Raw genomic sequence first — 25,757 nt, forward strand, 5'->3', positions numbered from 1 at the left:
CCGGTTCAATATATCTAAGATTTTGGGACCCATTTTTTCCGATTTGGAACGAAATTTTCATTATTTGATTTTTCTCTTAAAATTATATTTTAATCCGATCAATCAATACCGAAATTTTTGAACCAAATTGGAAAGAGTGGACATATAATCACATAATCTAGTGCAACCGGTTCGTCTTGGACCGGAATGTTTCCTAACACGACCGATTCTAATCCAAATTTTTTGTCGATTTCTATTTTGGTACCGGTTTTGGACCGGTGCACAACACTATATGAGACATCCATAAGGCTAAATCCGCGCCTGATGATTTTTTTTTTTATCTAACAAAACGTGTATTTAGTGGCATTACAATAGAGGGCAGAGGGCTATTGTCCACAATATCTTCGTTTTAACCATTAGACTAAGACATCTTCGATAATTCACCCTTGAATTGATGACTGGTGAGAGGGAGTAATTATCAGTTTGTACAATTAGTTTTTTGTCTACATTATGATACAGTTAAATGTTTGTAATATGTATATTTTTCTCGCTCGTCCTATCATTATTGTTGAATTATAAAAAATAATGATATAAAAGAGAAAATCTATTCGAACAAAATTTAACAATATAAAGTGTGCGAATAATAATATTGTTATGATCCATTCTAGCACGACACATGATTCGCACGGCCCACCACGGACATGGCACGACATGGGCCGTCCTTGGGCCGCAAATTAAGAAAATAGGTCGTGCCTGGACTGTGGTTCCTGAGTCCTGACCCTAACTCGACCCAAAATTCATATAATTCCGACCAGTACGAACTCAAAGAGATCTGAGACGTAATTTACCGAATCCAAAATAAGCGAACCCAAAACGTGCTCTCTTGACCCATTGGATATGTCTAGGTAGGAAGTATAAATACGAAGTACTCTTATTAACATGAATTACCATTTGAGTAGATTGTAACAAAAAAAAAAAAAACTTCAATCAAAAGCATATGCAGAAGATGATGAGTCAAACCCTTGGATCCATCCTTCTTTTTCACTTTTTAATTCCTTCAACAAAGAAACCCAAACTCTGCGCCCACAATTTTAAAATCTGGGTAATGATGATTACCTGATTTTGATGATTTAAATAGGCAATTTTTTAAATCAACTGGGTTTGTAGGAAACAGAAGATGAGCAAATCAAGTTTGGGTAATGATGATCGACGCGGTTGATTGAAACGACGTCGTTGAATCCGGGAAAAATTATGGGTAAGGATGGTTAATTGTCTCTTATCTCTTTTTTTTATTTATTTTTTGGAAGTTGATTCGTTTAACGCCGATTAATTTAAATTGTTTAGATTAATTAAAATTTAGTTTAAGAAAACCGTCTAAAAAATTCTTCCAACCAATTGTTTGAAGTAATTATTAACATTGTTTCTACTTTATAAGTGGTGGTCTTTATTAGAATTATGAAGATTCCTAAATTTGGCCCCATTCCAAACGTTAGTGTAATTACAGGCTTGCAGTAGACAATTGCAAGCTCATTGATGTTGAAGTTGATGTGAACACTCTTTTTGACAATTTTACCAAAGACAATTTTCCAACTAGGCTAGGACCCAGGACCAGGACACTACCGGTAATATTTCCTTTAGGAAATTTCTTGTGTCTTTCGGGATGGAGTACTGCTTACACCTAAGTCATTAAAATATTTCATTTAGTGGATTGGCTTTGGGTGTAAGGAGTACTGTACTCACGGAGGACACTGAGAATTTTTCTTTCGTTTATAAATTTTCATAAATTGCAAAATGAGTCCGTTTCATTCAGTGAGACAGCCTAAAAGTTTGTTTATTTAATGATCGTTTTACCGTATAAGACCGTCCCACCGAATAATTACTGATAAATTTTAACTTAGACCTCTTAGATATTCCTGTTGTTTTCCCCTTTATTTTATTTGAATGTATGAGGGCCTTAAATAAGGACGGCCTTATAAACTAAAAATGATGAAATAAATTTCACAAATTCTTATTAGTAACGAGCATATCCGTTCGAGTCAAATATCACCTACATAGAGAGTATAACGATAAATCACTCGTCACTCTCTAGCCACTCTTATTTTTGTGACGGATATAGTGTACTTGCCAATTGCCATACGGTAGAATTACCGAAGAAATTTAATGTCTGACTTTTCTTCATTGATTTTTTACATGGTTTTTTAAAGAATTCTACTACTATATATCCAACTCTTATCTTTTACTCTTTCTGTGCTCTGTACTTCTATTCCAACCCATCCCATAAACCATCAATATTGAAAAGCTTGTGTTTACTTAAACCTTATTATTAATACATTGTGATGGCTGAAAAGGCGGCCCTCAGCTTGGCGACTGATGCCACTAAGGCCATAGGTCAAATGTTAATGGATCGAACCATAGAAGAGATGCAGTTGATGTGGGGTCTCAAGGATGAGCTTGAAAAGCTTAAGACCAAATTCTCGAACCTCCAGCTCTTTCTCAAAGACATGGGGAGTGCAAAGCATGCTGATAAGAGAGGTCAGGTCAACGATTGGGTTCTGAAAGTCAAGGATGCGGCTTATGTTGCTGATGATATCATTGATGACTACGACTATGAAATCATCCGCAGGGAACACGAGCAGAAAGAGCGATTTGTGAAACAGTTCAAAGACTTTTTCACTCGTAACAACTCCATCGTATTTCGCATTAGGATGTCTCGCAGGGTTCGTGATGCCCTAGCCATGTTTGATGAACTTGACAAGAACGCCCAAAACATGGGTCTCAAACAGTTGCAGATCACAGCAGACGGGATCGCAGGGACATCTGCAAACAATGACGAAGGTAGCGACATATTGAGTGAAGCTCGACGACATGCATCTGCTAATGCCGCTGAATTTGTGGGAAGGAATGATGAGATGAAGAAATTGATAGAAATAATGTGCAGCCCAAGTAATGAGGAAGCTCACATTTCTACGGTTGCCATCCGCGGAATAGGAGGTAAACTTACTATATGACTTCAGACTTCAATTATTTGTACTGTCTTCCATTTTTGTATGCCAAATCATGTCGTATTAATCATCTGTCATTACCATGAGTCTTGACAACATGTAATCATGTATGGTCAAGTTATCAAAAGACAAAAGCTACCATTACTGCATTTTGAGGTTATATTGAGTGCATATGGGGGCTAGAGTAGGCAATGGGCCGTGCTGGGCCGTCCTGCGTGCCGGTCCGTCGTGTTTTCCCCCAAAATTGGCCGGCCCAGGCACGAATATTGGGCTTCTCGGGCCGTGCCGTGCCAGGCCCACTGATCCAAACCCACACCGCGGCCTGCTCATGGCACGACCATTTTCGTAGTTGGGCCGTGCCTGGCCCATGGTCTTTTCGTGCCTTGTCCGTAGGCCGGCCCATGTGCTTTAATATTTTTTTTATTTTAAAAAAAATGTTATATAATTGATATATTTTTAGTACTTTTTGTTTAACTAGTTGTTGCACCGCGCCCTATCGGGCGCAGTGCCCCAATTTGGCTAATTCGTTATGTGAAATATGAAGGGCACGTGAAAACATAAGACACTTGCTTTAAATTAAGCATACAACAATAATAGAGAAAGCACATTACATGATAAGTTTTTCAAAGACAAAGTAACAACCTGACCATACAACTCTAATATAGTTCAATGACAACAAACACGCTTAGCAAATTCTGGAGTTACAAACTAATGGCTTAACGATAACCCAGCCGCATAAATCTTACTTTCCTAGCTGCCCTATGTGAACCTTAACGATTTTCCTACTAATTTATTTTCGTCCACATGAGCAAGCCCTTCTTCACCTACAAGCTTGCATCTGGAACCTGCACATAGTCCACCTGACCAATTTAGTGTATGAAACAATTTTCATTGTAGAGGCGGTAACTATTCCATGCAAAATATGTGACTGAAATCAAGGAAAGAGACAAGTCAGCTCATGCAACCATATTAGCCCTCAATCTATCCACTCCTATTTGAACAGTGGCTCTATTTCACATGAATAGATTACTCCTAGAAACTACATGTCGGCCCTCCTATTGTAAATTATTTTAGATACGAAACCTCGTATGGAGTACTAAATGAACTCTCTTTACTTTCGATTTGGGTATAAGCCAACCTATTTGTGAAATTCAACCGAGGACATTAAGAAGGCATATAAATGGATCTACCTTATGTGGAAGCCTGAACGCGAGACCTGGATGGTCAAAGCTATGATATCCCACGGACGAAGTCCTGGCATGGGACAAAAAATTAGTAAGAGTTGATCCATTCATGATACGATTTATATGAGACCGTCTCACATCTGACACCAACCAACACACCATATAATCAAATGAGTAATGCTATAAGCAGAAGGATAATTCAGGAGCCAAAATGGGTAGCCCCACACTTCCATAAGCACAAGGAGTCCACTCCCATAAATCACTTTGGAACGGACTGGATGGATTCTATATGAATCAAAGCGTGTATGAGAGAAATTTAGAAACCACTTGTAAGCAGAAAGGTATGGAGTATGGACCAATATCACAACTCAAATCACAACCCAAAAGGGAAAGAAATACAAGGCAATTGATCTGAAAAAAGTCAAAACAACATTATCAGGGCCTTTATAGCACTTGGTTCCTGCAAATTGCGAGGTAATCGGGGTTCGGGTGTAAGCAACATTACTCCTGTTTTAGCAAATAAAAAAAAAGATCGAAACAATCAAAGTAACAAATGAAACAGGTTTCATGATCAATGATAAAAAAAGATTTAAATGAATAGATTAAGAAAGTGGAGAAAGAGGGTACCTATTGAGCATGGTGCCAAGAGATACTACGGTAGAGATTTCTGAAGAAAGTGGTTGCGATAGTCAGTCCCAAAGTGGTTGTAACCTCGCTAAAAAACCACTCTCCTACCTGGTGTCACAGAAATTCAAACTCATGTTAGGTGTTAGATCACAAGAAAACGAAGCTCATGATTGGTGTCAGATCACAAGCCTGAAAATAATACGAATAAGGTAACATTGTAGCATACCATGTCCGAGGTGAGATAAAGAATCCATAAAAAGCAGCCATCAAGGAAAAAATACCATATGTAAACCAGCCAGAACAACTCAAAAGTTCAAAATCTTCAGTCCTGGAAGTTCAATATATAGCATAAATTTTCGTTAATATATTGCATAAATTTCCGCACTCGGCCTGTATATTGGTAGGCTGACCCAAATGGATTGCCGCCCGCAACAAATAAAACCGATTGTGAGTTTTGTGACAATGCAAAAAGGAGACCTAAACTGTAATTCATGGGAGCAAAACTGCATAAACTAAACTTGACAATTGAGTAGAGACTATTAGGGAAGAGAGACGGGTGTTTAGGAACTAGAGAATGTAAAGAGGAAAGACGACGTGGATATTAGAGGGAGTTCAGGAGCTCGGGGTGTGACGTGTGCAAATTACCACTCTAGTCATCATCACCATCATAAGTGCTAAATTAACGGTACAGATTTAAAGGAACAAATAGAAAACCTAGATCTTCCAAGTCATCCAACAAACCTACAACTCACCAAAGTAAGAACTTTAATTAGTAATAATGCAATGAACGCTATTGTAGGAATAGTGGTAAACCAAAAACCACAAGGTACAATAAAATAAAATTAAAAAAAGAGCAAAATATTGAAACACACCCATGTTGAAGTTTACTAAGCTGGATGATGATCTCGACTAAAAATGATGATCTTGTTGAAAACTCCGAAAGACGAAGACCTGGCATAATAGCAAGGACTTCATAACAAATGCACCTGACATCAATAACCAGCATGTTAATTAAGCAACCAACAATTAATTTGGAAAGTTAATATACCCACAAAAGGATAGGGATTAATCAACTTCAATAAATCTAAAAACGGTAAGAAGAAACCAAATTGATGATCAACTTTAACAAACTTAAAAATGGTGCTAAGAAACCAAATCGATGAGCAATTACAAACCTGTAATTGGGAAGTCAAGGTAGAGGAATTTTAAGATAAAAGATGATGAGATGAAAAAATATGAAAAGTGAGGGAGAGTCGGGAGCAAAATGAGTGGTTCAGAGTAATTGGAAGACATGGAGGGCATGGATTACTGAAAGCATAGTCTTATTTAAGACCATCTTAACTTAAGACGACTCCCACACCCGATTAAAATAAAAGTATAAATAAAAGAAGGTCGTTAGAGGTCTTAAGTTAAGACGGTCTTAAGCAAGAACAACTTCATACAAAAATTAGTCTATCCGTTATTACAACTAACCCTCGTCCTTTCCTCCACCACAATTCCTATCCCACTTCCTACTCAGCCCTTGCTACCATTTCCACCGCGTCTGTCTCACTCTCCCCTACCTTAACAAGCCTGTCTCACTCTCCCTTCACCGGCACTCTCCCCCAAAACACCCTAACCACAATTCCCCCGTTACATATACCAACTTTGCACATACTTACCTACTACCTATTATATGTGAACAAACTACCCTTTTTTTTCACACAAATGCTCCTTAGTTCCTTAGAATTTCGTACTAGTGCCAAAGCAAGAAATTCAAAACAAGCTTAATCATAGAAAGCTAAAGTATTTTTATTCTGTAACCATTGTGTCACGGTCCGCTACTTTTGCCGGACCGTGGCGCGCACCCTTGCCCGTCTCAAGGCAAGATGCAAGCGACAAAGATCTTCGTACTAGTGAGGGATCGCCCACTAGCACGATACTCGGGTCTCGGGTCGATGTGTCGGGAATCCTAGTCACGATTATCAAGTCCGGCACACGAAAACAATAAAAGTAAGCAATACGATTATTGAAAGCAAGCAACAAGCAACAACAAGCTTTTGGATGAGAAGCGGTTTTTCATTGACTAGCACCTCTCATAGAGGCAAATTTGATAGTTTGGTCCTGGTAGCAGGAAACATTGAATTTACAAGTTTAGTGTAGAATAGCGATATACCTATTTATGGAAACCTATTCTAAAACTACTAAGAAAATACTTACTACAAATGTACAAGGGAAATGAAATTACATAAGCATAAATAAATCTAAGGGTTCGAAGTGTGCGGATCGTCACACACTGCATGTAAACCCATCATAGCCTAATCTCTAGGTAAAACCAGCTTTTAAACCTCCTATACAATAGCATAAGTACTAAACAACCACCACTTGAACTACCTTATCTAGACAAGGATGTCTCTTCACTCTTAACAGGCACCACTCTCAAACAGACAACCAAGAGCTGCCATGGCTCAAGCTCCTCAACACACCCAAAAATAAAGAAACTAATGTTTCCAACAGTAAAGCAAGAAAAATACTTATCCAACTGAAAAGAGAATTTCTTATTCACCTGCTTCCGGCATCGAAGGGCACAACTGCGTCTTCAAAACCGGTATCCTTTTTTAAGTGGCCTAATCAAACAAACATGCTGAATTAGTAGGAAACAATAATAAAAAAGCAAATGAAGACGATTGCCACTTATACATGGATCCCGGTTTTGAATGAATTAAATCAATCTAAGGTTCACAATTATTTCACTGTTCGATTAACGCTAGATATCATCAAACCTTCATCAAAATATGGCACGACCGCTAATATGTTGCATCAGATAATGATACATCGACTACCATAGGTCCATACTATTAAGAAATACTCTCTTCATCTCACTTATATTGTCGTCATTTAACTTTAGCAATCAACCGTCATAAACAGCTAAGCTCGGATTGTCGTCATCTTCCATATATTGATGATATGAAAGTTAACAGTTGAGATAAATCAAACATGATAAATTTCTGTATTTTCCACTTCTAAGTTATCGGTAAACCTTCATAAATGCAGAGTAAATCACTAAAACTTAAGGAAAATACCTCTCTGTTGGCAAATATTTTATCAACAACCTGCTTCAAATGTTACTTATGGACATCGAAAAATTGATCCAATAGGAAAATATGCTTATTTAGAGAACAATGTGAAGTTATACCTGGATTGTCAATTTATGGACTCTTCCACGTACCCTTATAGTTTCGGCTCCTAACTATCTATCCATCACAACTAAGTAAACCAGGTCCTGCCACTGCCATCCTTTTCGCCTAGGAATATTCAGCAGCCTTAGGAACCTAATTAAGCATAATGAGTGCATAACGTAGCTTCCAAAAAACATGATGCATTGCACAAACCTTATTGAATGCTACAAAAGCCACCAATGAAGTGATCAGGTTCCTTAACGCAGTTCAGTAAGTTTGATCACAGCATAGACTTGCACCTCACAACGACTCCTAATCAGGTTATTAGTATTTATCATGTTAAAAGAAGACGCCTACTATCTGAAAACTAAAGTTATGTGATTCTAGCTTTGAATATTTGATTCACCTGTTTAGTATCTAATGACCACACATTAAAATATTGCCTTAACCATTAGATAAATTAATAAAAGTCTAGTTCTATTTACATGATATTTCCCGTACATGATTTATCCTCAAGACTGTTAACTACCAAAGCCTGTATTTCTTTTACAGTGATACAGGGTATTTCTTTCGGTAGGCTACGCATCCATATTAATTCCAATTCCCAACACCAAGCCCTTCATGACGTTGATAGTGTCCGCATATCAGTTTCAGTTTTCTAATGAAAACCCCTCATGTTTTTGGCAGAAAATATAGTGTTCATGGATCATATTCAACTCCGACTCACCAGGTGTTTCTTCGCGGGTAACTAAATAGCTAATTGTTCTCTGTAACTGCAAACAATAAACTCCACCATCTCAACCTCTATAATACTCGAGAATCGCTCGTACAAATATACTCCTGACAAAGAATGTCAATACTAACTCATAACTTCCTCACTCGAAAAAAGAAACCTTCAGCTGAACCATTCACCAATTGATCATTAATAGCAACTCACAAGCTCATTCACTAAAGAAACAATCGCTACCAGCACTTCCCAAACCAAGACTTACTTGAATACTCATAATATACTTCTCCAAATAAGCATATAAACCAGGGCTTTGTCGATAATTAACCTTCTTAACCACACCAAATGCCACATTAGTACATTGCAAACCACCAAACACCCCTCCCATCACTCCAAACCACAAAAAATCCACAGATACACCCGACATACCACATCACCTAACACTATACCTACTTACACTAAACTTTAACCTGTTACTTGCAAGAACTATCGTCAATTCCAATTCTCTCATTTCCTGGGCCATCAACCTTAAATTTATGCTGGTGGTCCAGCTCCACAACTATAACCATTCTAACAACCTTATTTGGAAGACAAAAATCATGGAAAGCTGTGTATATATTACTTTCACTATTGTCGCATTAATATTGATTATTTCACTACTCCCGTTGTTGTTTCTACCACTTTCACTAATCTCGTTGATAATATTGTTACTTCTACTATTGAAACTAGTATTGATGCCCGGCTTCGCCCGGGCTACCTCTACTTACTATTATTTTTTTTTTCATTAAATAAAATTACTTAAAGTTGCATAACCCATAAATTTATCATTAATATATTTGTCTATGACATATCCTAAAATTACGATGAAATAAATTTTGAGACAAATTCACTACTCTCGCTAGTAATATTTTACTCTTATTAATGAAACAATGGTAATAACATTTCACTACTTGCCCGTAATCATTCACTACTCCCGCCGTAATTATTGTTACTGTCACTACTGCCGCATTAATATTGATAATTTCACTACTCCCGCCGTAATTATTGTTACTTTCACTATTGCCGCATTAATATTGATTATTTCACTACTCCCACTGTTGTTTCTACCACTTTCACTAATCTCGCTGATAATATTGTTACTTTTACTATTCAAATGAGTGATTACTATCATATAACTATATCCAATGTTACTACAATTCTTTTCTTTACAGACGAAATTACTTTTACTACTTAGGCATGTAATTTTAATAGGATTATATATTTATATAAATATATTACATATATGCATTAAATCAAATCGAAAGAATTATGCAATATAATATATTATGGAATTTAACTTGAATTATTTATAACCTACCTATATTATATTTTTGTATGTTAAATAATTAACATCTCTATACATCTAATAAACTATAAAGTTTTAAAAAATTGCATAGATTTTAAATTTAATATATAATTTTATGATGATAATAATTAATACCATAAGTGTGCATGTTTATATTAATTAATTATTTTATTTTAAGGAAATTGACCATCTTCTAGTCTCTATAAATATTTAGAAAAATTACCAAGCACCATCTCAATTAATTATTTTATTTTAAGGAAATTGACCATCTTAATTAATTATTTTATTTTAAGGAAATTGACCATGTTTTAGTCTCTTACAATTGTTTAGGAAAATTACCAAACTTCTATATAATTTAATTTTAACCCAAACTATATAATATTTGCATTGAGATCCCTTAATCGGGTCCATCACACGGTGCTAGTGATTTAAAACTATATAGTATAATTAATTTGTATAACTTTCTTTAATTACATTGAAGTCCCTTGGTTTCTGGATTTAATATATAGTATTGATGAGTGATTACTATCATATAACTATATAATTTAATTACGAAGCATCTTCTTTCTTTTAGTCTCCTTGAAATTGATTATCTTAATTAATTATTTTATTTTAAGGAAATTGACCATCTTAATTAATTATTTTATTTTAAGGAAAGTGACCATGTTTTAGTCTCTTACAATTGTTTAGGAAAATTACCATGCTTATATATATTTTAGTTTTAACCCAAACTATATAATATTTGCATTGGGATCCCTTAATCAGATCCATCACACGGTGCTAGTGATTTAAAATTATATATAGTATAATTAATTTGTATAACTTTCTTTAATTACATTGAAGTCTCTTGGTTTCTGAATTTAATATATACTATTGATTGATTGATAAGGAGACATAACTTATGCATAAGCGATTGGATCCTTATGTTCGCAAAGTGCCCATTACCAAATCCAAGTCTCATAATGATGGGCAAACATAGAACCTAGAGATGCCGCCTTTTTGTTTAATGTGTGATGTGCATATCACTACACATGCCTTCTCTCCTACTAGTAATAATATACCCACATAAGGAGTTACAAAATACGAGTAAAACACACTTAATTTTCTCATTAAGTGTGATTTTTTTTTTTTTTTTTGGTGAAAGGGAAGCGGGATTGACACCATTGTTCCTTAACTTATTCATGAAGCAAATTGACGCCATTGTTCCTCACTGTGTAATCAACCTCACATGATCATATCTGTCTGTAATACTTTGTTTGAGAGTTAATTTTTGAGTGTTAGTATATCTCTGTGTAATCCGACAAGACGTATCAAAGTACAAATATGTCACAAATTGTTATTTAAGACGGATTGAGAGTTAGTATATCTCCCTCTGTAATCGACAAAACGTATCAAAATACAAATATGTCTCCATATAATGAAAAGTTGAAGATAATTTTTGAGAGTTAGTAAATATTTTGATACTTTGTTTGACTCACTATTTGGTTTGATCCTATACGCGTTAACAGGTCTTGGCAAGACGACCTTCGCAAGATGCCTATATGACAGCAAGGATATTGAAGCTCATTTTGAGAAAAAGCTTTGGATAACCGTGTCCGACAATTTTACCATCCTGAGAATCCTGAATGAGATGCTTGAATACGTTACATCAAATAAAGGAAATTTGTCCAACATAGATGCAATCATAAACAAACTTCAAGAAAATTTGAAGAATAAAAAGTATTTGCTTGTCCTTGATGATGTATGGTGCGACAATCAAGAGCTATGGAGTTCCCTGAAAAATGCATTGCAGAGGATCGGGGGACTTCCAGGATGTCTGATTTTAATCACCACTCGTCTCATTGAAGTCACAACGGGATCCCAAGCTGTATACACACACTCGTTAAGAGAACTATCAGAAGGGGAAGGTTGGGCTCTTTTAAAGCAGAGAGCTTTGGTAGGTGTGACGTATCCAAATATATCTGAATTTGAGGAAATTGGAAAAAGGATTGTTGAAAAGTGTAAAGGCGTCCCTTTAGCCATAAAAGCAATCGGAGGTATACTTCAATCGAAGCAGCTTCCAAGTGAATGGGAATTAATAGAAAAAAGTGAGATATGGGATTTGCCACAAAATGATGAAAACCAGATCCTCCCATCACTAAGGTTGACCTTCGACCATTTGCCTTATCCCTCTCTAAAGCAATGCTTTGCTTACTGTCCTGCTTTCTGTCCTAGAGGCAGCTTGATGGAAAAGGATGAGTTGGTGGATATCTGGTTGGCTCAGGGTTTCCTTGATGGATCTGAAATAAAAAGCTTGACAATGGAGGAAATTGGCGAGAAGTATCTAATGGTTTTGCTGAACTATTCATTGCTAGATGAAGTAAAGGAAGTTGATGATCGTGACTATATTTTGGCAAGGCTTGCTTTGCTGGAAACCAGATCATCAAGATATAAGATGCACGATTTAGTTTATGATCTTGCCGTGGATGTTTCTGGGAAGGATTTGTTGTTCTGGAAACTAAATGGTCGTCAAAAAATTGACAGTTGTCGCCATTTAGTTATTGATAAGAAAGATATTGAAGCTCTATCCAACATTCCTATAACAAAGACACTAATGAAGCTGAGAACAATTTCTAATGGACTGCCACACAATGTGTTGGCCCATGCAAAGTACCTGCATACACTTTCTGTTGACGGATGTAAGATAAAAGAGCTGCCTTCTTCTATTGGTTTGCTTACACATCTCAGATTTCTCAGTCTGTCAGATAATCCAATCAAAACATTGCCAGATTCAATCAGGAAGCTTTACCTTCTACAAACACTCAGACTTCTTAAATGTTACAATATGGAGGTCCTCCCAGCAATATTGTATAGGTTGACTAACTTAATTCATATCCCAACAACTTCTTCCATGCTTGCATCTCGAGGATTACAAGAATTAACTAACCTCCACACCTTACCCCGTCTTTCTTTGGGTGATGATGAAGATGGATGGTCTATTGACGAACTCGGGGGTCTGCATAAGCTTATGGGCGAGATCCATATCTCTGGTCTAGAACGTGTGAAAACTAAGGAGAATGCAAGGAAAGCTGACCTTGCTGGAAAAGCTAAGGTTTCAAGTATAACCCTAGATTGGGTCCGGAACAGAGATGAAATTAGTGGTGGGAGCTTTGATGAAGATGTTCTAGATGGCCTTCAACCTCACCCAAACATAACATCTTTGGAACTACGACACTTTTTTGGTCTGATGTTTCCTTCCTGGATGATGAGGATGGCAGTTGTGTCCGAGGGCGGTTCGTCCTCGCTGCTTAAAAATCTCACATCTTTGAAGCTACTGAATTGCAGTAGATGCCAGAGGCTCCCTACACTAGGGCATCTACCTTGTCTGAAATATCTGGTTTTGCGTAGACTCAAAGTGGAAAGCATAGGAAACGATTTCTATGGTGCTCCTCTGAACCAGAGCAATAACAAGGTTCATCGTGTGTCATTCCCATCTCTGACAGAGCTTGAGATATCCGAATTCTATTCACTGAAGACATGGGTCTTGCCATCCACAGGAGAAGAAACAATTGTATTTCCTCTTCTTGATGTTATTAGACTTATATATTGTCCTGAGCTAGAAACAATTCCCGCCTTGGATTATTTCCAATCCCTTAAAACACTAAAACTTTATAAAGTTGGCATCCGATCGTTGGAGATTACCAAACAAAATCCCTCGTCTATGTTGTCACCTGAAGTGAACTTGAAGCTTGAGACACTGGAAATATCTTACTGTGAGAAGCTTGTGTCTATACCCAGGGAGCTGCAGTTCGATGCACCTCTCAAGACAATGATTGTGAGAGATTGCCCTGCCCTTACTTCCCTGAGCAACCTCTTTATTGGTAGATGTGAAAAACGCGCTTCTTTAGCAACGTTCACGATAGAGGGTCGAACACCAGATTTCAACAATCGCAGTGTCAATCATGTATCATTTCCATCTCTGATAGAGCTTCAGATTACTGGTTGCACAGCGTTGAAGACATGTGTCCTGTCACCCTCAGCAGATGCAACAAATGTTTTTCCTCGTCTTGAGGTTCTTCAAGTTAGAGATTGTCCTGAGCTGGAAACATTGCCTACACTGAATTTCCAATCCCTCAAGAAAGTAGAGATAATTAATCTTGGCATCCGATCCTTTTCAATAGCATCGCCAACTGCGAACATGAAGCTTGAGATTCTGGAGATTTATAAATGTGAGAAGCTTGTGTCTTTACCCAGTGAGCTGCAGTTCGCTGCATCTCTCAAGAATTTAACTGTGTCTGATTGTCCTGCTCTTACTTCTTTTCCAAATGATCTTTTCCACGGACTCGCTTCCCTGAGCGAGCTCTGTATTTGGACATGTGAAAAGCTTGTGTCTTTACCTAGTGAGCTGCAGTTAGCTGCATCTCTCAAGGATATTTTTGTGTCTGGTTGTCCTGCTCTTACTTCTCTTCCAAATGATCTTTTCAACGGACTCGCTGCCTTAAGCGTGCTCTCCATTTGTGGATGTGAAGCACTAAGTAATATCCCTACCAGCTTGGAAAAATGCGTGTCTTTGGAGACGCTCATAATACTTGACTGTCCATCTATAAAGGGCCCAACGCCAGATTTCAGCAAGTTGAAGGGTCTAAATACGATATTTAAAGCTGGAAATTCCATAAAGTTGATGATTTCCTTGTTGAAGGCGGTTCAACATCTCCCTAACCTAACAACTTTGAGAATCGCCGGGTTCAATGACGAGGAGGAACAAGAATTATACTACTCTGATGTGTCTCCCATTCAACAAAATCAATCTCTCCGTGAATTATTTTTTAAAGGAAGCCCAAATATAAAGTCTCTACCTCAACAACTTCAACTTCTCACTCAGATTAAATCTTTGTGGATATTGGACTTTGATGACTTGGAAGAACTTCCAGAATGGGTGGGTCGTCTTTCATCTCTCGAGGAATTAAGGTTGATACGATGTGAGAAATTGAAAGATATACCATCAAAGGAGGTTTTCTTACAGATGACCCGATTAAGGGAACTGCGTATTTCGGATTGTCCAATCCTAGCTGAAAGTTGTGTCAAAGATGTTGGCTCTGATTGGACCAAGATCTCGCATATACCCTTTATTAAGATAAATGATGAGGTAATTCAAAACATGGAGTGAATCGTAACTAGGCAAGTAAATCATCGTGGAATTTTCATTTGAAAGGCTGGATGTGGGGTTGAGTGGTGAGTGTTGAAAGAGGTGAGGATTTACTATGGGTTTGTGTTGTAATTGAGTTGCTGCATTTTGTCGAGTTTGACTTAATATAACCTTATCCCACCATCTTTTTTTTCTTTTTTTTTTTTTTTTTTTCTTTTCTTTTCTTTTCTGCGGAAGGATTGTGAAGTTTTATTGAGTCGGTTTTGAAAATACCAATGACGTGTTTTGTGAAGGAAACACGCCATTAGCAATGGCGTGTCTTTACAACAATTTTTTTTTTCAACTAACAGAAATTAAAAAAAAAAATACATAAACCCGCCATAGGGAATGACGTGTTTCCGCTCCGAAACCCGCCATTCTCAATGGCGTGTTTTAGGTCCAGAAATCCCGAGCCTACGTGGACACCATTTTGACAAATATTTTCAAAACCGACCCAAAACGACAAATATTTTATTTTTGAGCATTATTTCAAAAATGGATTCGCTTTTATTTCGATTAAGTTAAAATATAAAACGGTTGTACAATAAACAATGTAAAAACCATTTATAAGAGACTTTAATACCCCTATTAAGGAAAAATGTGGCTGATATAAGTTATTTGAAGAGGGTTCATAAAGTAAATTAAATTATTACCGTCAAAAAGAATAATCAATAATATGAGATTCACTTCAAGAAATTGAGAGAGAAAAACTGATCTTAGCATTCCTAATATCACCAAAACCAAACGATTTATTAAAATTAATTTACATCCCGGTAAGTCAAATTAAAAACTCTCTCTCTTCTCTTCTCTCCTCTCTAAAAAACCCCAACCTTCATCAATTAAATTAGGGACTTCACGAATTAATTAATAAAAGTCTCCCTTTTGATGAGATCCGTTTGTCTATCTCTATTTTCGTAATTTTTTCAGTTCGTAATTTTTTCAGTCCTTGTTTTTCTAGGTTCTAGTTCAATTGGAAATATAAAGAAGAGCGCTTTGGTCGTTCTTCATATGGTGAAGATGCGGAAGATCAGTTTCATAATAGATCGTTATATGGTATTACATATGTTGTCAATTTGTTGGTTGAACTCAATTTGGTCAGATGAAATCGTCTCTCGTCAAGGCTCAAGATCCTATGATCCTCTTGTGAAAAGCTAGCTGTTTGCGGCGATATGATAGAGGACATGATTTGCAGCAATTCAAATTTACAGATCTTTCTTTGAACAAGGTTTTATTTTATTTGGGTCTAATCGAGTTGTATTCGTTTAAATTTGTCACATGTTGTAGACTTGTAGATGTCGTATGACTATTTATTAATGAATTGATCATTTCTTTCAAAAAAAAAACCAAACGATTTATCTAGAATTAGACTTCCGAGAGCTGTAATAGCACAATTAAATTACTACTTCTAAAGACGAAGATGATGATGATTGATGAATAAAGAGAGAATTAGTAAAAGTAGTGATTCAAGGTGCGGTGAACGATGCCGGAGATGGTGACTGGTGACCTGCAGGTGTGCCGACGGCAAAAAAGGTGTTTCGGCGGTGGTGAACTTGGTGCGCATTGGTCAAGTTCCGTTTCTTGTTCTCTGTTTGTTTTTTTTTTTTTTTTGAAGCGACAATTACTTTCTAGACTTGTCTACTTGTGTGTAGAGGTGTGCAAGAACCGGAACCCATTGGATCGGGATCGAAATTAAAAATTTCAAACTAACTCTGGTTCAACATTTTTTAAAATTATGGTTTTTGGTCCGCGACTGGTTTTCCCGGTCCGAATCTGTTTGGACAGTAATTATTGTAATTGAATTTCTTTTCTTAAAATTATATTTTAATTCGGTTCAATGGATCATAATCGAAAAAAGTGGACATATAATGACAAATTCCGTTCCAACCGGTCTGGTTTGGTCTCCGGTCCTGGTCCGAAATTTTTGTTGATTCCGGTCCGGTGCGCAGCCCTAGTTGTGTGAGACAGCCATAATGCTGAATCCGCGCCTGATGTTTTTTTTTTTGTCTCATGGAGCGGGTATTTAGTCACATTGTAATGGCTCCATAGACACAAGCGTTTTGAGTCAACAAACCCTTCTCCTTCAAAACCCGTACTATCTTATATCTAGGCACTACTCTTTTCTCCAGACTGAGAGTGAATAACCTACCCCTAGATGTTAAGTAAGCAGGCTCGACTTTTAGCTCGTTCATCAGAAAATCCAACCTTTTCTTAATTCGTTCTTCAGAATACGCAAAACAACTTACATTTTTCATCATAAATGTCTCAATCTCAAATTGGCTCCATCCAAAACTACTAAATATTCGGCATTTCGACAAAAACCGCTCCTCACTCAACCCAAACATCAAGTCAATCCCATACAGAAACACCGTAGAATCTCGAGTTATTCCTAATTTCTCTTCAACCTTCATCGTTACCTCCTTAAATACAATCGGATTCCGCATATAAGGTGCTGGATTCCTAAGCAAGTGTTTTCTCATAAACTCAATTGAGATTCCATAACTATCCAACAATTCAACATTAGGCAACAAATTCTTAACTACACTGCAAATCTCTCTATTCCCTAATTTCGAAAGAACCCTAATAACATAATTATCACAACCCATAACTTGCCTCAAAATCTGAAATGCTGGCAAAATAGAAGAATCAATACTATAATTTAAAATTGTGGGATTTGCAGAAATAACCCGGATGATATCAGATTCAGAAAACCCTTGTTCTTGCAGAAATTGAAATTTGGGGATTAGGGTTGATTCTGCTTTACAAGACAATAATCGAGGCTGTTTAGACACAATTATTCTGAGATGGGTTTCATCAAAACCATGTTTTTTGAATAAATTAACAACAGAATTTGCAGTTTCGACGAAACGAGAATCATTTACCTTCTTCCCTTTAAGGAACTTGGTTGAAACGGAGAGAGCTTCTTTGTCAGAAAACCCTAAAGTATCAGCTATGTATTCTGCAAAACAATCTGTTGAATTTGAAGATGATGTTGGTGTTGATGTTGATGTTGAGTAGAGTAGAAGACGTTGGAAACCGCCATGGATAAAATTGTATCTGCCATTGAATTTCAAGCACTGCATTTCGATTTCTCGCGAACTTGAATGATTTTTTGTAAAATGAATTCGGCAATTTAAAGGGTGTAAGTAGCCAGGTAGGGGTGTTCACTCGTGATCCGGACCAAACCGGGTCGAATTTTATTTGGTTTGGCAGCGATCCACCTATTTACTCTATTTGGTCTTCGGTACAGTCCTTGATCAAATCGAGTAGATCGCGGATCGGACTATGGACCGACCTTATATATCAAAGAATCTTTAAAATCGTTAACATTATTGAATTTATTTTCTACTTTGTTTACACATATTATAAGATGGGTAATTGTGCTTAAATTTTGTAAGAAGATAATGTTGCTTAATTTGATTCTTATGTATTTTCTAATTATGTCCGGTCTGATCCACGCGTTTTTATGGTCCATCTGTAATGACATCACAGACGAAGTGAAATGTAATTCAATTCAGTTCAACTTCATTCAATTCAGTTTCATTTAGTTCAGTAAGCTCTTTTCAGCCGAAAAGAACATGAACTTTAATTAACTCTGATTTCAGTTCACTTCAACTCTAAAATGTTCAGTTTCACTAAGGCTCTATTTGGTAAACAACAGGTTAATATTGGCATAAGCGGGTTCTGAAAGCAGATTATGTTTAGTAGATTATATTAGCAGGTTTGACCAAAATATATAATTAGCAAAATTTGTTAATGGTGTTTGGTCATTAGCAATTTCAGATTAACAGATTGTTTATTTTTTTGTAAAATGACTAATATGGACATGGAATAATTATTGGTAAGTATAATAACATATTTTTTTCTCAAGGATAAAATTGTCAATTGAAATACTCTCTAATCTACTGATTAAATATGCTGGTATGAGCAGCATATTGTAAAAACGTCAAACATGCTAAAATGTCTCAATATGCTAAAAACTTGTCAATCTACTGTTTACCAAACAAACCCTAAATTAAGTTTAACTCTTTTTGGCCGAAAAGAACCTATTCTAAGACTTATTATCGTCCCGGTCATTGTGCTTGCCACCTTCAAAGAGGAGCATCTTATTTATAGTTTGCGAAATAATCGCTTACTTTGATAAATTTAAAATACGCAATTTATTTTCGCAGTACATTTTTTACTCATTACAGTACTTTTTGTACCTGATTTTTCATTTGTTTACCCTTGACTAAAAAACATCAAAAACTACTTCTCTCTAACTTCTCTTTATTGTTATCCCTTTATCTCCTTCAAAATACCCAAAATTCTTCGGTTATGAATGATAATTCAAGTTTAGAGGAGATATTTAACTCATTAATCCATTAATTACTAATTAATGACTAATCTTTTTATCCGGAAATTATGGTATACCGCGGTCGTGGCTTTCTCAAGGATCCACAAAATGACGAAAATTGGCTCTTAAATTCGTCTGAGAGAAGGAATGCTAAGGAAGGAAGTGTACTTGGGTTATCACATAAAGAATGCATGAAATTGGTAGTTGTTCTTGTTTCCTGTACGTTTAAGCCTTCTAGTTGAAGGTTAAATGGCCCAAAAGCAACGCAAATCTTGAGTATTTCTTGAGAAATACTAGGGTTTCTTGATTGTTTTTATGCGTGGGTAGTCGGTGCATGTAGCCACCGATAGTGATGGTGTTGGTGGTAAATGGGTAGAAGATGGTGTTGGTAACATGAAGTTGTGTAGTACGGAATACGTTGATTGTGTTGAATTTTTTTTTCCGATGTAGTAAACAATACATTTATTTGTGAAATCCGAGAGAACAGATCAGAGAGAAATTAGAGAGGGAAAATGGGAGGGGGAAATGAGAGGGGTATAATTGTCAACAGTGTACTGCGATGAGTAAAATGTGTACTGCGAAAATCAGCACCCTTTAAAATATACCAATTACTTATGCTAAAATGAGCATCGTTAGAATGATATTAAACCATACTTGAACGATGATGCAAAAATAAGGAAAGTTTTCTTTAATTAATTAATAAATCACTAAACTATCACTTCATAGACTATACATTTGAGGTAATACCTCTTATTGTTTATTTTCTGAGTTTTATATTAAAAATTTTAAGTTCTGTTTTAATTAAGTTTTTTAGCACATTTACTAAAAAAATATAATATTGCTCAATAATTATATTTTTAAATGGTAATATGCTCAGAAAAAATGTATATATGCTCAAAAACTACAAAGTCTAAAATACTACATCAGATGCGTAATCCTTTTTCTCCTAAACTATGAGGACACGTCTTCACGAACTTATACAAGACTGTTTACATAAATTTATTGTACAACGGGTTTTTTAGTAATCACTTTTACAAACTACTACTCTAGTAGGGGTGTATTTGGATCCGACTTGATGTATTATGGAGTAATAAGAAAACATCGACTACTAATCCAATTAATGAAATACAAACATCCATTCGACCTTTTTTTTGAGGAAAAATATGGAATTCTATTAATCAAAGCAGACAAAATGTCTGATATTACAAAAACTTCAACGGCCAACAGCACCGATGGTACCTAAAATCTAGTCGAGTAATTCACCGGTGTCAAACGTGCCATGCCACGAGCCACCCTATTTCCTTTTCGTTGCACAAAACAAAAGTTGACAGTCCTAAATTATCGTTTCACAAAACAAAAGCTCCTTGACTACCAGCCCCATTCTAGTACCAACCTCTCCCAACCCTGCTGCATCGACATTAGTTATCATTACTCCTTCCTTAAGTTGTTGCAAGACTGCCAGTGCACAGCCCGTCTCTGCGGTTTTTAATCACCAGTTCACCACCCCCTCCTTTTTCCCCTTGCAGCTCCCTCCACACTTCCTAATAACTCCATGCCTCCTCGGCAATCCGCCATGGGTTGCTTATAACCCTATGGAAAGCCTTATCCTAGCATTCCAGGTTGCCCACAGTACCATAACAGCCTTACAAACCACTTCCCGCTTCAAACACCTAAACACCAGCTCCTCCCAATGCATAATAATTTGGGCCAAGGGACACAAAAAAAAAAGATAGAGCAAGGAAATCACTTACAACCACCACTTTGACAATGAGAGCACACCGGGTCTGCATCTCCCAATCGCCTCTGACATTAGCTCTACAAGGTAAAGCACTGCTACACGCCCTCCATAAGAATTTTAGGACCTTTGGAGGAACTTCAATTTTCCAAATTGTTGAAGGTCCATGGTGCATACACAGCTTCACCTCATTCCAACACCTTCGCTCATCAATTAGCCAGTCCCCTATCTTGTTATCCCTTTTATCCACAAGGTGAGGCTATACGAATTAAGAATCTTTCAAAGATTCATACCCTATTGAATTTAGAAGACGAGTGAAAAAGAGTGTCAATGGAATGACATTTTAGTATACTAGGTAAATAAAAAAATATTCTTAGTGAAAAAGAGTGTGTCAATGGAGTATTAATTTCATTGCACAAATACACATTCTCGCACCCCATACACCCGTGATCACTTACCAGTCTTCACTCAACTTTTCACTGATGCTTTCAATTTCAATCCCATTGAAAGTAGAAAACAGAATCGGAGCTCCTCAATAATGTTCTTATCAACTTGGTAGGCCTTAGTAATAAAACGTCTAAAATAACGGGCATTACTCCGAATATTGCTGGAGGGATGTCAAGTCTTCGGGGATGTTGGCTTCCAAATGCGGTCACAACTCTCGTGCTGCTCTCTAAATGTATCAAAACAGAACGCTAAATGTATATACGAGTAATTATAAGTCAACCACTTTTACAAAAAGTACGATCCCAAATTTTACGGCTTTGGCTTTGGAACCTTTCCAGTAGCTGGAGGGCCCAGTACTCCGAAGTCCTAACAAAGGAGGCAGAAGACAAATGAATAGGGTAAATACCCCCTTGACCTATCCTTTTAGTTAAGGGAGTTAACGAGGAGGATCCAAATACGGTAGAACTTGGGAGTGATTATCACAAAATTAAAAGGTGGCGATAATTTCACAGTGAATATCACTTCTGCCACAGGAACTTTAAAGCATGTCGATGGAATTAGGTGTAACCCAAATTAAAAAAGATGATGAACAAGACCAAATTGTGAAGATAAAATAAAGGAATAGTTCTTGTAGATACTCCATTTACTAACTTATAAATAAAGGAATATTTGCTCTCTAGACTAGAAAGAGTGGCATATCCAGGATAAAATTTAAAATGAAAAGATATCCGTGTTAAACCAGAATTTGTGATAAATGATACGGAGTATTAGACACTAGGAAGTAAAACAGAGTGAAGAGAATATAATTGCGTCAGATTACAAATTTTCATCACAGAATTATCAGACAGGGATAACTGTAATTTAAAATTTTCTCATCATCCGCAATTTATATACTACCAGTTTACCACCCAATAAAACTAATAAAACATTGTTGAATAAATCAAATTTGGATTAAAAAATAACAAATTTAAGACATTGAAAAAGTATTTAAAAAATAAAATAAGCCTCAGACCGTCCTAGTTCAATAAAATATTTCAACATTATGCAATGTTAATCAATGCATTGCCGAACCAACCAAATTGAAATCATCACTGGCTTAATTTAATGATCAAAGTTCAAACCGATATTTAAAAACGTATTAAAAGACGTAAAAATAAAAATTGAAAAAAAATGATAAAGAGGATGAATCAGATCTTCCTATCAAATTGGAGATAATCATATAACTCAATGAGTAATCAATAACTCCTCGAAAATTTACATCATTTTCACCGTTTTAACCATCATTAAAAAAGTCGTATAAGAAAAATAAAGAACTAATTCTTGCTCAGCAAATATAAAAAGCATAAATAATCAGTGTTCTGGTGAACTTCATAAGTCCAGACATAATTTTGCTAATCATCATTGCAAGAATTCGTAAACCAAATTTCCCATCAATAAATCATCAATTACAGTAATAGAAGACTAAAAACACAATTATCTCAGAGAAGTCCCAATTAAGGAAATACGCAGACATTCGACATGGCATCAATTCCGACCGCCCGTCTGTTAATATCTCATCATTGATATTATTATTCAAACATAACACAATTAAACCTCAACAAATTTTATGATAAATTTTCAATCGGTTTTTCTAACGTGTGCCCCTTAATAACATAAATGTGGAAATATTCACAAGGTATTCTAATAAGATATTCAAGCATAAAATCATTTTACCATAACTAGTGAAAATATCTTGCGAAAATTTCCACAAATAGGTTACCGGTTACCCTTAGGGCACACGTTAGAAAAACCGTTTTTCAATATATATAGAAATCGATAAATTAGATGGGCATCAGATAATAAGCGGAGATTGTGATCTACATGAAAAAAGATTCAGTGTGTAGGATAAGTATTGCATTGTTTCTCATCACTTGCCCATCTAAATAAATTAGCTTTCTCTCCGTCTCAAACATTTAATCATTTATTTATCTTTGAATAAGTTAATAAAGAAAAGATAAACAAATGACAGGGACAAAGAAAGTAATTCAAATAAAAAGTTGATAAACAAGATAATAAAGAAAACCCGTGAAAAATTAGTAATTAAACTAGAGAAGAGCATCAGATAATAAGCGAAGTTTGTAGTCAACAAGAAAGAAATTCAGTGTTAAGCATAAGTTATTTTCATCATATGCAACTTCTCTGGGTAATTAGGTATAAAATAGTACTCCCTCACATTCAACAGGCTCATGTTTTTATTCTTGTGTAAGTAATGACGGAAGGGAGTAATCGGTAACAATAATACAAACACAAATTCTCATTATAGATGGGAGATATCCGTCTATAGTTATAGGTGGGCCAAATATTCACGCAATTTAATTATAAGACAAGCAACAAGTTGCGTGGAGGGGCCCAAAAATGTCACCACTCTAGTATATTTGAATCGTCTATAACTATAGACAGATGTATCCGTCTATAGTGAGACTAATTGTAATGCGAATATTGGCAAGTTCATTTGACTCCAAAGCAACGATACATAAATGCGATGGGCTGGTAAGCTGACCAAGATTAAATATATGCATCTGTTTTATCTCTTGAGAAATTGCAATTTGTATTGTTCACTCAAGAGAAGATAAGTCAGATGCAACAAAAAAAAAAGCACAAGCAATTTAATTAAATGATATTCCATTATTCCCTCCGTCTCATTATTTGTTTACCTTTTTCATCCTTTCAAATGTAAACAAATGATTGGGACGGACCGAGTAAAAATCCCTTCAAATGCAGTATTAATTTATCAAAACCCAAAAACAACAGCTAGAGTCACAGTATTACAATTAAGAGAACAATCGATTAAACAAATATATATATCGTGTGGGATAGGATGATAAGTGGATGAGGCAAAATATAAACAAAAAACAATGAATAGCGGAAATATACCAGTAACAAGAAGCAATCCAGAAGAAAGCTGCACAAAATACCAATAAAAACATTAAAACGAGTAAATCCGTCTTAAGATTAAAACGGGAATGACAATTTGGCTTTACCTCATATATCCGTCTTAAGATTAAGATTAAAATTCTCGTGTCTTTTCGGACTACCATTAATGTATCCCGGCTGAGCTTCTACTTAAATTAAAATTCTCGTTAAAATTCTCGTGTCTTTTCGGCGTACCATAAATGTATCCCGGCTGAGCAGTAGTAGCTTAATCTCGAGATTAAGCTAATTAAGCTACTGCTGCTCAGTCGGGATACAGTAATGGTGACCTAGAGGACCTTGAGAATTAGGAGGAAGCAGAGAGAAAGAAAGAATGAGAGGTATGAGGCGGATACAAAGTGGAAATATAAGAAGCAGAAAAAGTAGGGTTTGGGAGTCATGTTTTGTTTTTTGGGTTGGATCATAATATGGTCATAAGCTTCAATTTCATGCATTGTGATTTGTGGCCCATTTTTGTCATCACCACTTGGAGGTGGTAATCGGGTCATATCGGGTCAACCTATTCTTTCGGGTCGAGTCGGGTTATTTCGGGCCAAATATTGTATCGGATCGGGTTGGGTTTTGGGCTGGGACATTATCATGCTACTTTATCGCATTATTTCAATTTTCGACTATTATTTTGTTTAATTACTTCATTATTAAGTCAATCTTAAAAACAAAATAGTAATCACTTAATTTTGATCAATATTAAGCTTAATAATTGTCAGGTCGTCAATCGGGTTCGGATCACTAATCATCTGGTCGTGTTGGGTTATGGGTCATCATCGGGTCAGGTCGATTTCGATTTGCAAAATTCTCAGGTTCTATCAAGTCGAGTTTGCTCAAGTGTGGTCAGTCAAAATTGCCAACTCTAATCTAAATAAACATAAAATTTGTAGAAATAGAAATATTTATACACTAATAACATATCAAACACACAAAGCGAAGGCTATAAGAATTCATTCAAATTTATACAAGAATCTTTCATAGTTTCATAACCTATTGAAATTAGAAGACGACAAATGAAAAAGAAAATAAATGTGTGTATGTCAATACAATGATATGGTATACTTGATAAATTTAAGATTTTTTCAATGAGTAATTATT

The 25,757-nt window shown here is 36.0% G+C and overlaps 2 protein-coding genes, 1 long non-coding RNA gene and 4 other non-coding genes across 12 annotated transcripts; 1 reads left to right on the plus strand and 6 right to left on the minus strand.

Annotated features, from left to right (window-relative positions):
* Positions 1-880: 880 nt before the first annotated feature.
* On the plus strand, positions 881-15,330 carry LOC141604782 (putative disease resistance protein RGA3). 6 transcript variants are annotated; one of them, XM_074423279.1, is made up of 4 exons: positions 881-1,234; positions 2,328-2,970; positions 11,531-13,836; positions 14,431-15,330. In XM_074423279.1, the coding sequence occupies exons 2-4, from the start codon at positions 2,373-2,375 to the stop codon at positions 15,166-15,168; spliced, it is 3,642 nt and encodes a 1,213-aa protein (XP_074279380.1). In that variant the 5' UTR covers positions 881-1,234; positions 2,328-2,372; the 3' UTR covers positions 15,169-15,330. The 6 variants fall into 6 exon arrangements, with proteins under 6 accessions (XP_074279380.1, XP_074279377.1, XP_074279379.1 ...); XM_074423278.1 differs by lacking the exon at positions 881-1,234 and adding an exon at positions 1,945-2,094 and having other exon boundaries at positions 2,133-2,970; XM_074423276.1 differs by having other exon boundaries at positions 1,013-1,234; positions 11,531-15,330.
* A 1,709-nt stretch (positions 15,331-17,039) lies between these two features.
* LOC141604784 (uncharacterized) lies at positions 17,040-18,498 on the minus strand. Its single transcript, XM_074423281.1, has one exon. It carries the CDS (start codon positions 18,264-18,266, stop codon positions 17,211-17,213), a length of 1,056 nt encoding a protein of 351 aa, XP_074279382.1. The 5' UTR covers positions 18,267-18,498; the 3' UTR covers positions 17,040-17,210.
* Positions 18,499-20,447: 1,949 nt separating this feature from the next.
* Positions 20,448-25,236, minus strand: LOC141604788 (uncharacterized). Its single transcript, XR_012526220.1, has 2 exons — positions 24,722-25,236; positions 20,448-24,642 (listed from the first exon to the last, which is right to left on the minus strand). It is a non-coding gene; the product is annotated as an uncharacterized LOC141604788 (long non-coding RNA).
* LOC141609908 (small nucleolar RNA R38) lies at positions 22,506-22,588 on the minus strand. The gene has a single exon (XR_012527811.1). It is a non-coding gene; the product is annotated as a small nucleolar RNA R38 (small nucleolar RNA).
* LOC141609932 (small nucleolar RNA snoR20a) lies at positions 22,705-22,797 on the minus strand. Its single transcript, XR_012527834.1, has one exon. It is a non-coding gene; the product is annotated as a small nucleolar RNA snoR20a (small nucleolar RNA).
* LOC141609911 (small nucleolar RNA R16) lies at positions 23,526-23,619 on the minus strand. Its single transcript, XR_012527814.1, has one exon. It is a non-coding gene; the product is annotated as a small nucleolar RNA R16 (small nucleolar RNA).
* On the minus strand, positions 23,792-23,876 carry LOC141609912 (small nucleolar RNA R16). Its single transcript, XR_012527815.1, has one exon. It is a non-coding gene; the product is annotated as a small nucleolar RNA R16 (small nucleolar RNA).
* Positions 25,237-25,757: the final 521 nt, after the last annotated feature.

Source organism: Silene latifolia, chromosome 10 (assembly GCF_048544455.1).
Source record: "Silene latifolia isolate original U9 population chromosome 10, ASM4854445v1, whole genome shotgun sequence".
In the NCBI taxonomy this organism is placed as follows: Eukaryota; Viridiplantae; Streptophyta; class Magnoliopsida; order Caryophyllales; family Caryophyllaceae; genus Silene; species Silene latifolia.

Excerpts from the sequence above, each read along its gene's own strand:
- LOC141604784 (XM_074423281.1), bottom strand. The coding sequence starts at position 18,266 with ATGCAGTGCTTGAAATTCAATGGCAGATACAATTTTATCCATGGCGGT.
- LOC141604782 (XM_074423275.1), top strand. The coding sequence starts at position 2,316 with ATGGCTGAAAAGGCGGCCCTCAGCTTGGCGACTGATGCCACTAAGGCC. Across the intron at positions 2,971-11,530 it reads TGCCATCCGCGGAATAGGAG|GTCTTGGCAAGACGACCTTC; the intron begins GTAAACTTACTA and ends ACGCGTTAACAG.